Source organism: Phacochoerus africanus, chromosome 8 (assembly GCF_016906955.1).
Source record: "Phacochoerus africanus isolate WHEZ1 chromosome 8, ROS_Pafr_v1, whole genome shotgun sequence".
Classification (NCBI taxonomy): Eukaryota; Metazoa; Chordata; class Mammalia; order Artiodactyla; family Suidae; genus Phacochoerus; species Phacochoerus africanus.
Genome location: NC_062551.1, coordinates 136,128,005 through 136,141,990, shown reverse-complemented (window position 1 = coordinate 136,141,990; position 13,986 = coordinate 136,128,005). Strand labels below are relative to the sequence as shown.

Here is a 13,986-nt window from a genome sequence, read left to right as displayed (position 1 = left end):
TTTTGTTCAGTTTCATTGCATTCATCACTAGTCAGAGAGTCCTGTTGATTCTATGGCAGGAAAACTATTTGTTATATTTATAGTCCAAGGGCCTACTGATTAGCACAGGCATTTTGCATTAGCTGATGGGGACGGTCTACAGTCTTTTAAGATTTACAGCTTCCTCCATTTACCCATGGCCCATTTTTCATTATTTTCCAGGCCTGGATTCCTTTTTGTTTGTTTGTTTTGGTACATTCTCTTAGGAATCATCCACAGAATGATGTTTTTACCCATTGGAAAAGTTTAGGTCCATTTGCCAATGATTCAAGCCAAGATCGAGAATTCTGCCACCTGATTTGCAGGAAGTTGTTGTTGCCGAAAGATTTGCTGGGCATGCCCCGCTGATAGATAGGACAAATATACGGTGCTAATATAATGTGCAAACTCCAGAGTATTACCATAGCTACCAACTATAGGATGACATACAAAAATATATGACTTGAGAACAGCTGAAATTGTTTCCACACTTTGAGCTCCCTTACATTAGACTGGTTCACAATATTAGATTGAATCCCAAGGTGCTACTGATAATCATCAGCTGTTTTTCTTGGCCAGTCTCTTTGTTTCAATGTATTCTTTCATTATCCATGTGCTTTTGAAAAAAAATGGGGGAAGAATGGTTTTAATTGAATAACCCTGTATTCTGTCAGCTATTCCTCTCCCTAGGAAGATATATGGAAACTTCACTATTTTTGTTCATCCTGCCAGTGTAGTATATTGATGAAAGAGCTGAGGTCCAAGAGTGTTAAAACAAGGCGTGAAATATTGATTAATTCTTTTTTTTAATTCCCTTTTCACTCCTGAATATAGCAGATTTCAGAAACCACTACCAATATTGTGGTTTGTCCAGTAAACCTCCATTTGGGCGAGGGTCTGGATCCCCTTTGGGCTTTGATGAAAGGTTATTGTGCTTTCAAAGTTTTCTCTTGGAATGCCTCAGGCCTTGTTTGTATTGGCTCATGGAAGAAATGAATTAGAAACAGCAGAATTGGGAGTTCCTGTTGTGGCTCAATGGGTTAAGAACCCAACCTAGTGTTTATGAGGATGCAGGTTTGATCCCTGCTCTCGCTCAGTGGGTTAAGGATATCTTGTTTCTGTAAGCTGTGGTGTAGGTCACAGACGTGGCTTGGATCTGGCTTTGCTGTGGCTGTGGCATAGGCCAGCAGCTGCAGGTATGATTGGACCCCTAGCCTGGGAACTTCCATATGTGGAAGGGAGGGAAGGAGGAAGGAAGGAAGGAAGGCAGGGAGTGAGGAAGGGTGGGGGGAAGCGTATTCCCAAAGGCTCCCAAAGGAACCACTGCATGAAGGAGGCAGCCGCAGAGACTGATCAGCTGGACTCATCCTTGTTCTCTGACACTTGCTTCCCTTCCTTGTTGCACATCCCCCATTGCAGGCTAGGACTTACCCTTTGGGTCTAGGCCAAGAGAATTTGATGATTCCTAGGGCTAAGTTGAAAGGTAGGATAATAATCCAATATTGACCAAACCTGAATGGCTTCATGTAGACTTGTCATAAAGGAGAAGGAAGTGAGATGCTTGGTCTTGGATGAGGAAACCAGTGGGAGAGTGAGCAGGCAGAGTGGGAACTGCAGATAAGGAGAGCCTGCACAGCTGGGACTGGGCTCTTGGCGACCCCTCCCTACCAAAGCCAATAGTAGACCCCAGGGATTTCAAGATGTTTACTGCCCTCTTAGGGCTCAGGTGAGCTTGTAACAGCAAAGAGTCTGGTGAAATGTGAAGAAGAACTTATTATAGAGGACAGTTCCCACAACACAGAATTATCTCATCTAAAATGTGCCAAAATTTAAAAACCCTGATTGATAAGAATCTGGAAAAGGATGGCTATATGTATAACTGCATCACTTTGCTGTACACTTGAAAAAACCATCACAACATTGTAAATCAACTACACTCCCATATAAAGTAAAAATTAAATTTAAAATACCCTGTGGCTGTGCAAGTTTAATCCCTGGCCCAGGGCAGTGGGTTAAGGATCTAGTCTTGTCACCGGTGTGGCAGGGGTCGCAGCTGCAGCTTGGATTCAGTCCCTGGCCTGGGAACTTCCATATGCCATGGGCGCAGCCAAAGAAAATAAAACAAACAATCCTGATAGAGAGAAGGTGTTGTTATTTTGCCCATTAAAGTATAAGCTTCTTGAGTTCAGAGCCCAAGTCATTAAGCTAACAGTCCTCAATAATTAGAGGATCTTGTGAATAGATAATAAACGTAATGTTAATTCTGTTTTCTTTGGAAAATAACCATTTCCATTTCCTCAGTTCCTTCCCTGACACTATCCAAAAGAGAAATGTCACTCACTGGAAAGTTCCAGCTTGCCAAACAATAGGAAAAAAAGATGCTTCACAGTATGTTTCCAGAAAGGAAAAGATGAGGGAGTGTGCTCAGAAGCAGGGGTGCAGGTAAATGAAGGATGCTGACAGCCACGAATATTGAAATTGGTAAAAAAAAAAAATAATAATAATAATGCTAGCTTGACAGACAACGAATCCCTGTGGCTATGTGATGGCCTTTTGACATCAAGGAACAGGGGTAAACATCAAGGGGCATGGTAGCTTATATTTTATTGGTAATAAACTAGATGTAAGATCATATTTTAAATGATATGCCTTCAAGCATATGCTACATCAAGGTGTTGACAGCATCATTTTTTTCAAGAGATGAACAAGTAAATTTAAGCAGTTTCCAAGTGGTAAGCATCTTGATTACCAAGGAGCAGTGGGATGCAAAGCTTGGCTGGTGGAAACAAATGATTGATAGCTTCCTTTTAACACTCCTGCCTTTATTTTCCCCTGCATGGTTCATTATCCTGCTGCATTAATTTCAGCTTTCTTATTGTACTGAAGTAAGGGCTTAAATTCTTTTAACATCCCTATGGGAATCTTGATTGTTTATTTGTAGTTGACAATAATTGTTTTTATCGATCCCCAAATGTGGAAAGTATAAAAAGTGCCATGGCTGATAGCCAACTGGTACAGAATGCTACGTGCATGAGTGACAAATTACGTTATATTTCGCCCCAGAGCAGACCCTTTTAGAATTTTTAAGGCATCTGATAGTTATCACTAAGTCACTACAAGCTGGAAAGCCTAAACAACTTCACATACATCAGCTCAAGCCTTTTTTGTTGTTGTTTTTATTGAACCTCAAAAGGTCTACTTGAGTATATAATTTATGCGTCCTCCTTTCTAGTAGATCCACACAGCAGGAGAGTTTAGAAACAGTGTGACTACGAGAATTCCCAGAGCCAGTGCCATCCAGGGCAGTGAAATTCCTTAGGGACCCAGATCACCTGGCATTGATTTGGAGGAATCCCCATGCTAATCCAGCAGGTGACATTATCCACTGCAAGTATCATTATATGGACATTAGCTCTGAGTGTTTTGAGAAGTAACCACTTTGCTTTCCCCAGCAAGTATTATGGGTAGAAAACTTTACATGATTTCACATCTCAAATATAGTGAGGCATCAGGGGGAAGAAAATGTGTCTAATTAAGTGCTGTTTGTAGGAGAGGACACGTGGGCAGTATGAGCCTCTCACTCTGAATCAAACGCACCACAGCTTGCTGGAAGAGCTTTTGAGCTAATTAATTATGATGTCTATCCAGAAACAAAATAAATCAGGTTAGGCTTAAAAGTAATCAATATCAGAAATATAAAAATTTCCTTATTAGATGAGATGTAAAAAAAAAATCTTTGATCAGATGCAAAACTCTGAAATTCCTGCCTGTCTTTCCCTGTAGTTAAGAAGAGGTATATACAGATGGCCAACAAACACATGAAAAAATGCTCAACATCGCTGATTATAAGAGAAATGCAAATCAAAACTACCATGAGATATCACCTCACACCAGTCAGAATGGCCATCATTCATAAATCCACAAATAACAAATGCTGGAGGGGCTGTGGAGAAAAGGGAACCCTCCTGCACTGTTGGTGGGAATGTCAACTGGTACAGCCACTATGGAGAACAGTTTGGAGATACCTTAGAAATCTATACATAGAACTTCCTCATGACCCCACATTCCCACTCTTGGGCATCTATCCGGACAAAACTCTACTTAAAAGAGACACGTGCACCCGCATGTTCATTGCAGCACTATTCACAATAGCCAGGACATGGAAACAACCCAAATGTCCATAGACAGATGACTGGATTCGGAAGAGGTGGTATATATACACAATGGAATACTACTCAGCCATAAAAAAGAATGACATTATGCCATTTGCAGCAACATGGCTGGAGCTAGAGACTCTCATACTGAGTGAAATGAGCCAGAAAGACAAAGACAAATACCATATGATATCACTTATAACTGGAATCTAATATCCAGCACAAATGAACATCTCCTCAGAAAAGAAAATCATGGACTTGGAGAAGAGACTTGTGGCTGCCTGATGGGAGGGGGAGGGAGTGGGAGGGATTGGGAGCTTGGGCTTATCAGACACAACTTAGAATAGATTTACAAGGAGATCCTGCTGAGTAGCACTGAGAACTTTGTCTAGATACTCATGTTGCAACAGAAGAAAGGGTGGGGGAAAAATGTAATTGTAATGTATACATGTAAGGATAACCTGACCCCCTTGCTGTACAGTGGGAAAAAAATAATAATAAATATTTTTTTTAAAAAAAGAAGAGGTATATAGAGAAACACTTCGATGATTGCACCTTATTTCTCCATTGAGGATTCTGCTCTGAAAGCCTGGCTGTTGAACTCCCAGAAATAACTGTCTGGGATGGACCAGAACGAGGCAGAGGAGTTTATTTTGCAGAGGAAGTTTCCATATGTCACACCACGAATGATCTCCCCTTATCCCCGGGCTCTGATATTATCTTGGTCCTTGATGGCAACACTGTGGAGGGATGGATCCTAGAAAAACACATAAAAAGAAAAATAATTTGCCCCAATTTAGACTTTTTTCTCACTCACAGTATGCTTCACCCTCAATACTATGGTTGCGCCTTTGGTCTTAGACAGACATCCCAGCACCTTCCATGGGCAGTAGAAAGAAAAACATGGAGCTTTCTCCTTCAAAAATGTCATGACTATGGCCACTACCAATGCAAAGGCAAACTGTATACCCTTGCCACACACCCCAGGCATTTGGTGGCCTGCCCATCACACAAATGTGCATTAAATGATATCTGATTGATTGTTTGTTAGTTACACGTTCAACATGCATGGAACATGGAAGTGCCAAATGGTGAAAATTTAAAACATATTGACTGTCGAAGGTGATGATCCCTGAATCATTTGATTTTAAAATTAGAAGAAACTTTGGGTAGGATTTAGTTCAACTATCTCATTTTAGAGACAAGGAAACAAAGATGACCCAAAGAGGCCAAGTAAACTGTCCAAAGCCTCACATTTGAGTAGTGGCACAGGTGGAATGGGAAACTTAACATACTCCCTTCAGTTCTGATCTGCACTTGATACTGACTCTGAAACACATAGGCTCCGCTTGGTTATACTGTATCATGATTCATTGTTTTAACACCTGTGCCTCCCCTACTAGACCATGTGCTCTTTAAGAAAATATTCTACATTTTTCACCAGCTTCTAGAAGAGTCAGTGGCACATAAAGGATCCCAATAAATGTTGATAAAAATGAATGAATGGGTGAATACATGAGACTCATTTTTCCCTGTCATGTACAAATCCATGCTGTAATTTTTCGTGACCTATCCTAGGATTTGGTCAGCCTGGTAATGAAGAGAGGATTGGAAGGTAGAAAAAAATCAAAGGCAGGGAGTTCCCGTCGTGGCGCAGTGGTTGACGAATCCGACTAGGAACCATGAGGTTGCGGGTTCGGTCCCTGCCCTTGCTCAGTGGGTTAAGGATCCGGCGTTGCTGTGAGCTATGGTGTAGGTTGCAGACGCGGCTCGGATTCCGCGTTGCTGTGGCTCTGGTGTAGGCCGGTGGCTACAGCTCCGATTCGACCCCTGGCCTGGGAACCTCCATATGCCGAGGGAGCGGCCCAAAGAAATAGCAAAAAAAGACAAAAAAAAATCAAAGGCAAAGGCAAGAAATGGGGGGAGGGATGCAATGCCGCAGGAATAACTGGAAGAAAATCAGTGCAGAGACAAAATTTCTAGATTTGATTTGGGAGCTTTTAGTCCAGACCCTTGCCTCTTCCGACGTCTCCCAAGTTTCTAAGCAGATGGTGCTTTAAGCACTTCCCGTCACTGCTGCTCCTCCTCATACTCCAAAATGCAGGATTGACTGCAGGTCCGATTGTATAAGCAGCAAAGTTGCTCTTTCATCTTTCCCCTCCCTGTGGTATGTGTTCCCACCCATTCCTAACTCATGCTGCTGCAACTGCTCCTATCATAGAGAAAAGTACATGTAGCTCCATGTGATCCTGTTTCTGGAATACTTTCTTTCTTTTTTTAAATTTTTTTGGTTATAGTTGGTTTTCAATGTTCTGTCAATTTGTGCTGCACAGTAAAGTGACCCAGTTATACATATATATACATTAAACACACTAGGAGATATGAAGAAAGTCTGCTTACATAGGGGCATTTCAGATTCAAATAGGCAGAGAGGGTGGGACAGAGATGCACTGGGTCTGTGCCTCCTTACAAATCAACCAAATGTTACAAAATCCTGTTATCAACCTCCACTTCGAGTTCGCTGCTCCTGAAATTCTTGCCTGTCACAAGTAATTTGGTCCTAGGCACTGGTGTTAAAAAAAAAAAAAAATCAAAGGATTCAGGGTCCTAATTATAGCACACAGATCGCTTGATATTAGAGAAGCATAGCAATGATGCTGGACATCGACGGGGACAATTCCTGGCTAGAGAGCTGTAGCCAGTGGCCAAGTGTTAGTTTGTAGAAGAGCTGGGTGTGCTCCAGTTGGCCAAAAAGCCTAGATGGAAAGTAAGAAATTTAGTCCTTCTTAGAAGTGGTGCTGCACAACTGCCAGATAACCCGGGGTGACCCAGATGCCCATATGGGGAAAGTTTTAAGGAGCTAGGCAGTTATCTGTTTTGGATGGATTGGGTCATCTTGGCTAAAGATGAGTATGGAGATCAAGCTTTTCATCAAACATTCCCTTGAACCATTGGGAACTTGACAGGCTCCTCCAATCAGCACTGCATCTAACTCCATCAGCCACTCTTCCTCTTGGTTACTGTACTTCCCAACTTTTCCTTAAACACTCCATCACACCTCCTCAGATTCGTGGTAACTCCCTGGAATGCTCTTCTCTCACGTGGTCTGTTGAGCAAGTGGCATCTGTTGCTTATCACCAGGAGTCGAAGTCCAAACACTTCCACCCACTGTATCTTGGTATTGGAGTCCCCAACGAAAACCCACCACAGTCAGGCACTGGGTAGAACAACTCTGTGCTCACCTAGAGAAGAGGCAGAGCAAGATCAGCTGTGATGGTGGGCATGAGCCTCCATGGTCAGCAAGTCCCTCTCAGCACCTGAAACAGGGCTATTGGCCTGCATGCACCCCCCTTGTGCCACAGAACAAAGGATCCCATCCCCTCTTTGCAGGAGACAGATCCAGCAGTGAGGTTGGCCAGGTGTTCTATGACACACACACGCATGAGCCAAACAAAGGAGGACACGTTGAGACTGAAGCAGAGAAAGATATTCCCACTCAAGGTGATACGGGCAACACAGGCTGTGAGCCCTCCTTGCCAAGAAAGAGTTCCAAGCCCAAAAGACATATTGTTATGTGACCAAAAGAGGGTTGAAAGACTGCACATGAGGCTGCCTTCCTGGTACGAGGTACATAGCTCCTTCCCATTCACTCTCCCTGTCCTGGTGCCATAGGGAAGTTCCCAGGCTAGGGGTCCAATCGGAGCTGCAGCTGCCGGCCTACACCACAGCCTCAGCCATGCGGGATCCGAGCTGTATCTGCCATCTACATCACAGCTCATGGCAATGCTGGATCCTCGACCCACTGAGAGAGGCCAGGGATCGAACCTGCATTCTCATGGATGCTAGTCAGGTTTGTTACTGCTAAGCCACGGGAACTCCTCTCTGCCCCCTTTTTCCCCTAGATATTTGCTCGCATTATCAAAAAGATCTTCCCTAATCAATCTTTATAACATAGCCACCTCTGAATCCCATCCTCTGGCCTCCATGGAAACAAAAGCCTTGGTTGTTTTGATAACTATTGTATCCTCAGCATCTATAACAGTAATGGGCACATTGTAGGTGTCCAATAAAAAGAGCCTGGTTGAGATAGGTCTTACAAAGGAAGAGTCTGTGTCATGATGCCTGGAAAGCAGAGAAGGAAAACTTTTCAGATGCTTTCACAGACCAAGTCCTTCACCTACACTACATCCAATTTTCACTCCAAAACCCAGCAAGTCTCAGAGAAAGTGATATGTCCAAGAAAGTACGATAACGCCATTATCATTCAGCTCCTATCAGGGCTCCAAGCAACTTTAGGAAACCTGTCCTCTGATATACAGCACTAATTTGTGTCTTATGGAAAACCAAATAAATTATTTTTCACCTGAAGGAAGCAGGATTATTTGACTTCAGATATTTGCCATATGGCTTCTCTTCCACACACCATAGCTTCTAGGCTTAAGGTAGTAAGAGGGAGAGCATGCCTATAAATTATTCAGAGATAATTCAAAATAAGTGTGTATCTTTGACAGATTGTCAAGTTTCCTTCTGCTTTTCCCTGATAACCAGTGTTATGTTTTTGATAAAAGGTTGCTCGTTTCTCATGCCACTTTCTTGTTGCTCTGTGTTTGTCTTCCGTGTGGTTTTGTTTTGTGTGTTGTTGTTTTTGTTCCCCCTACAGAGTCCAGTCTGGCTCTTATCTCAGCACCGGGTGGTTTACCTTCATTCTGGCCATGGATGCCTGTTACGGCATTCACGTCTACGGGATGATAAATGACACCTATTGCAAGTAAGATCACAGGAAATTATTTTTATGCATCTCCAATTCTGATATCTTGTCAAAATATCACCATTCATTTTAATACCATAAATCTGAGAAACAGATAAAGCAACAATTATTTCCCAGTGTTCTTTGCTGACATGACATTTTATTGTCAGTGCATCAAGTTGTGACTTTTAGGCATGATAAAAAGAAAAATATTTACCACTGTCTAATGTCAAATGTCAGAGGGAACATTTTTTCCCTTCATGGCTTAGCAAGGAGTTGTGGCTTGGAAAAATACAGAATGAGTTTAGTGGTGATTTAATTTGCAAAGCAGGACTATTGTTTCTGCTGCTCTAATGGTTGATGGATGGCTATCTACTCAGTGGTTCTATTTGATCTTGAAGGACTAAATGTCCTGGAGCCTCAGAGAAGCTGATACCTTAATGAGAATTCCTGGAAATGACATTTCACTACTTAGTGAGTAATCTTTCAGATCCTTATTTAAAATGGGTATGTTGATCCACAGTATATGCCTATTGGTGGGATAGTCTCTAATTAGATAATAAAACAAACCTTCCATGCTTCATCGAGGTAGTGAAATGTATTTCCCTACCAACAATTGGCACGACATAATTCAGAGAATGTTTTAATGATATTGTCAAAATGGTAAATAAGCCACAATCTTCATCATCCACTATTTCTACCCTAACTATAAGCATAATGGAGCACAGATGAACCAAATATCTTTCTCCGAAAAATCGCTACGCTTCTTCAAGCTCTGCAAAAGCAGTCAGGCCATCCAAAGTTTGTTTGCATTATATACCATTTCCTCCTTCAAAGGAGAGCTAGATGCTTGCCATGTAATTGGTATGATATATAAATTTCATTTGATTTATTAAAGCACTAAGGACCTGGTATGTCTTCCTAAAAGCTTTTATACATAATAGCTTTTAACTGAGTTCATGGACAAGAATCATGCAAAGGTTTGCAAGTAAATGCATTTACTGGGCACATAATGGATTCTTGTAAATGAAACCTTCATTCTTCATCTCAGCCTGCCTTTCCTTTTTTTTTTTTTTTTTTTTTTCCTCTAGGACAGAAGGGTATAGAAAAGTCCCCTACCATTACTATGAACAAGGAAGAGATGAATGTGATGAATATTTCCTTCACGAACATGCCCCCTATGGGGGGCATAGGTTTATCACTGAAAAGAAAGTGTTTGCTAAGTGGGCCAAGAAACACAGGATAATATTTACACACCCAAACTGGACAGTGTCTTGATGTTGGCTGTTCTGACCTTGCCACACCACTTGACATGATCATGATACTGCAACTGTGATGCTGATGATGCTGATGATAGAGACAGCAACAGCGATGATGATCGAGTTTCTGTACATTCTCAGATACGGATGGTACTTTTAACTTGGGATGCCATGGAAGGTGGTCGTGTTCATTATGTTCTTTCCAAAAGTTCAACATTACATACTGCACTTTATAATTTAACTGGAATTGAAACGAAGGCCAGTAACATGACAGCAGTGACCAGTGAAACAGAAAGATTATCCTTCAAGAAAGCTGCCCAGGATTCTTGAACAGTGAGTAACTTCCAAAAGCCCTGGGGTTCGGCCTCATGAGCCAAGGGAATTGACTCAGCAGTCTCTCGAACCTGACCAGCTCCAACATCTTGAAGAATGGTTGATTGTCAAACACTGACCCAAGAAATGCACCCTGGGCACAGGGGTCTTGCCACAGGTACTGGTCAACCTGGAGGAAAGGGAGGGATCTCTTCCTGACTCACCACCTTCCTGCAGTACCTCCTACAGCTAAAGCCTCAGGCCATTTCCTAATTAACGAGGAAGAGATCATGGACCTCTGACCCATCAGGATTACTGGACTCTCTCAAATACTTCATTCAAAATGGGCCAACTGGCACATCTTGATGAATTTCTACTCTCACCACACCATTCTTGCCGTCCTCCAAAATATAACTAAACATGTTAATAGAATCATCTGTATTAAGGTTTAGTTATTTTTGGTTGAGTCCTAAATATTTGAGAGCTATTTAACATGTAAGATATCAACACTGTAATAACATATACTGTGAAAACATTCTTAAAACATAACCAAAAGGGTTTACTAACTCTGCTTCAACATCCAACAACACAAAATTGTATGCTTTTTGAAATCGTGAAACAGGGAGAGCAAAGCATATTTTTACATCAATTTATATCCCACCATACTTCCCAATATATATTTGTATATTCAGATTTCTATTTTATAGGCCCAAGATGTGTCTCTCCATACATAACATTATCATTGTCAAGTGCCAACTGTTAGACATGGAAAGGAAATGATTCCTTGTGTTTAATCTGACCAGAGCTTTTATCTTCTTGGGGCTTATTTTCCGTAGAGTGTATCAGTTGTTATATGATAACAAGAATGACCTTGATGTCCAGAGTGCTTTGCCATGTGGAGTCCTTTCACATATGCTGTCCTATGTGACGCTCGTGACCACCCCCCCCCCCCCCGGCTGTTGCTTACGCATTCTGACATATTAGCAGATGACCTGTAATTTGTAAACTACTCTGATATATTCCAGATCGCTCCCCTTGCTAATATTTGTATAGAATAGCATTTGTGTAGACTAGTAACCCATTGATGTCAGTGCCAAATACAATATATTATATTAGGATTATGCAAAAAATAAAATATCCCAAGGATGGTCTTGGCCATAGACTAGGACCCCTGCGAACAAAGGCACTTTTGGGATTTGTTTGTTTGTTTTCATGGCTCTATTTAAGTGGGGGAAGAATGAGGAAGCAGGAACAACAGGATGGAATAAAAGCTGAGAAATACAGTTTCTTGTCCCCATCTTAAGACGACTTCATTCTCCGTGGACTCATTGCACATTAAATGGTAGACGGTTGATTTGCTGAGAGAGAAGCTGAGAGACCAAAAACATCCTTGCCAATGATTCAGAAGACGAAAGTTGGGCTTAATTTACAGCACGTTTTGGAGGCTGGACGTGACCATGCATTTCATCTCAGGAGGTCTTTGCAGGACTTCGCAGTGTGAAGTTCCAAGATTAGCACCTTTGAAATGGGCCATCTTGGGCAAAGTCCTCTTTCCTGCTCTCTTCTGCCATTTCAATACCCCCCATACTCACATCCATAAAAATGACCAAGTGCCACTTCCCTTGCCAGGACTGTTATCATTGCTATTCTTTTGTTGTTTCCTTGTGTGATTTCCAGTTCTATATATGTTAGTTGTTTTGAGCTAATGATGGATAGAAATGCCCACTCAAAGAAAAATAAACAGATGAAAATGTTCACATTGAAATACAGACTGTTTTATCCCCCCTGTTGTGACCCAGAAGGTCCATTTTTTAAGTGAAAAGGAGCCCTTGATTATCAGAGTGTTTCAGGGAATGACATAATGTGATTCATTTTGTTTCCCGGTAAATGGAGGGCTGACCCTGTTTGTTTTAGCCCTTATGGATGAGAAACGCTTGAGAACTTCTTGAATCTCCTGCCTCAATCTCCTGCCTTGAATCTCTCCTTGAATCTCCTACCGTGTGGTGTCCTGGGATGAAGGAGACTTGCTGCCCCCTGCCTCCCTGGTTTTGTGCCAATATATGTGTGTAAAATAGACAGTGTTTCCTTTGGAGGGGGCAAGGGGGCCTCCACTTCTCTCCCTTCCCCTTTCTCTTAACTAATCTCCAATTCTACACCTTTTATTGTGGTCTCATTTCTTTTGTTCTAAAATTGAGAAATAAAAACCAGATGATTCTCAGGAGTTCCCATTGTGGGGCAGCAGAAACGAATCCGACTATCATTCATGAGGATGTAGGTTTGATCCCGGACCTCGCTCAGTCAGTTAAGGATCCGTGTTGACATGAGCTGTGGTGTAGGTCACGGATGCAGCTTGGATCTGGTGTGGCTGTGGCTGTGGTGTAGACCGGCAGCTGCAGCTCCCATTTTGACCCCTAGCCTGGGAACTTCCATATGCCTCAGGTGTGGCCCTAAAAACCAAAAAAAAAAAAAAAAAAGATTTATTTTCAACATGGAGACCCTAACTGGATGATTTCCAGTATCATCAACATTTGATAGAATCACGTGACTTATTTTTCCCTGCAGTCTTCATGCTCTTTGCCTCCATTTCCTATTCTTCTTTACCCTCAGTGACCTGATGCTAGTAGAAATACAAAGTCTAATTTCTCTCCTGTTGAGAAATTTGCCATCTAAGATTTACTGATAGAGAAGAGAATGGCAAAGAAGCAATTCAAGGACAGTTACTTCATCATGCAAATTTCTGGTCCATTCCATAGGTTCTAGTCAACTGAAAGAGATTTCATCCAGCACCTAAATATTGGAAAAATTAACTGAACTCACTTATCACCAATATGTATGTATCCCAGAAGTTAATTAAATGTGTGAAAAATAAAAATATTTCCATACCATCCAAAGCCCTAGGCAAATGGACTATGGAAAATGGCCACAATTTTCTGACATCACATAAAAACAAGCAAGCTAAAGATAATAAAGCAAATATTATTTATTTTAATTCTGCAGAATCCTTGGAAAACAAGAAAATTTTAAAGGAGTTTTAAAGATGAATGTTTGAATCCCTTCTAAGCTAGTCTAGTGATAAGTAGTAATGATTTATATTGTTATGATATAATGTGATTTAGAAACCTTTTAGAATATATGATTTTATATTGCTATCAAACCTGTTGAAGAAAAAACAGTTTGGGAGTTTCTATTGTGGCTCAGTGGTAACAAACCTGACTAGTATCCATGAGAACATGGGTTCAGTCCCTGGCCTTGCTCAGTGGGTTAAGGATCCAGGGTTGGTGTGAGCTGTGGTATAGGTCACAGATGTGGCTTGGATCCTGTGTTGCTGTGGCTGCTGTGTAGGCCCCAATGTAGCCTGTGGTGTTGGCTATGGTGTAGACCATGGGTACGGCCCTCAAAAGACAAAAAAGAAAAAACAATTTGAGGGGAAGTTTGCATATATGCGCATAGAGTCCGTGTGTGTGTGTGTGTGTGTGTGTGTGTGTGTGTGTGTACA

General features: G+C 41.6%; 1 protein-coding gene across 2 annotated transcripts in view; it reads left to right on the top strand.

Annotated features, from left to right (window-relative positions):
* The window catches only part of ST6GALNAC3 (ST6 N-acetylgalactosaminide alpha-2,6-sialyltransferase 3), a 576,243-nt gene extending 563,996 nt beyond the window's left edge, over positions 1-12,247 (top strand). For both annotated transcript variants that reach the window (XM_047788617.1, XM_047788618.1), the window contains exons 4-5: positions 8,833-8,940; positions 10,011-12,247. In XM_047788617.1, coding sequence (XP_047644573.1) covers positions 8,833-8,940; positions 10,011-10,197 — 295 coding nt within the window. In that variant the 3' untranslated portion in view covers positions 10,198-12,247. The remainder of the gene's footprint in view (positions 1-8,832; positions 8,941-10,010) is intronic.
* Positions 12,248-13,986: the final 1,739 nt, after the last annotated feature.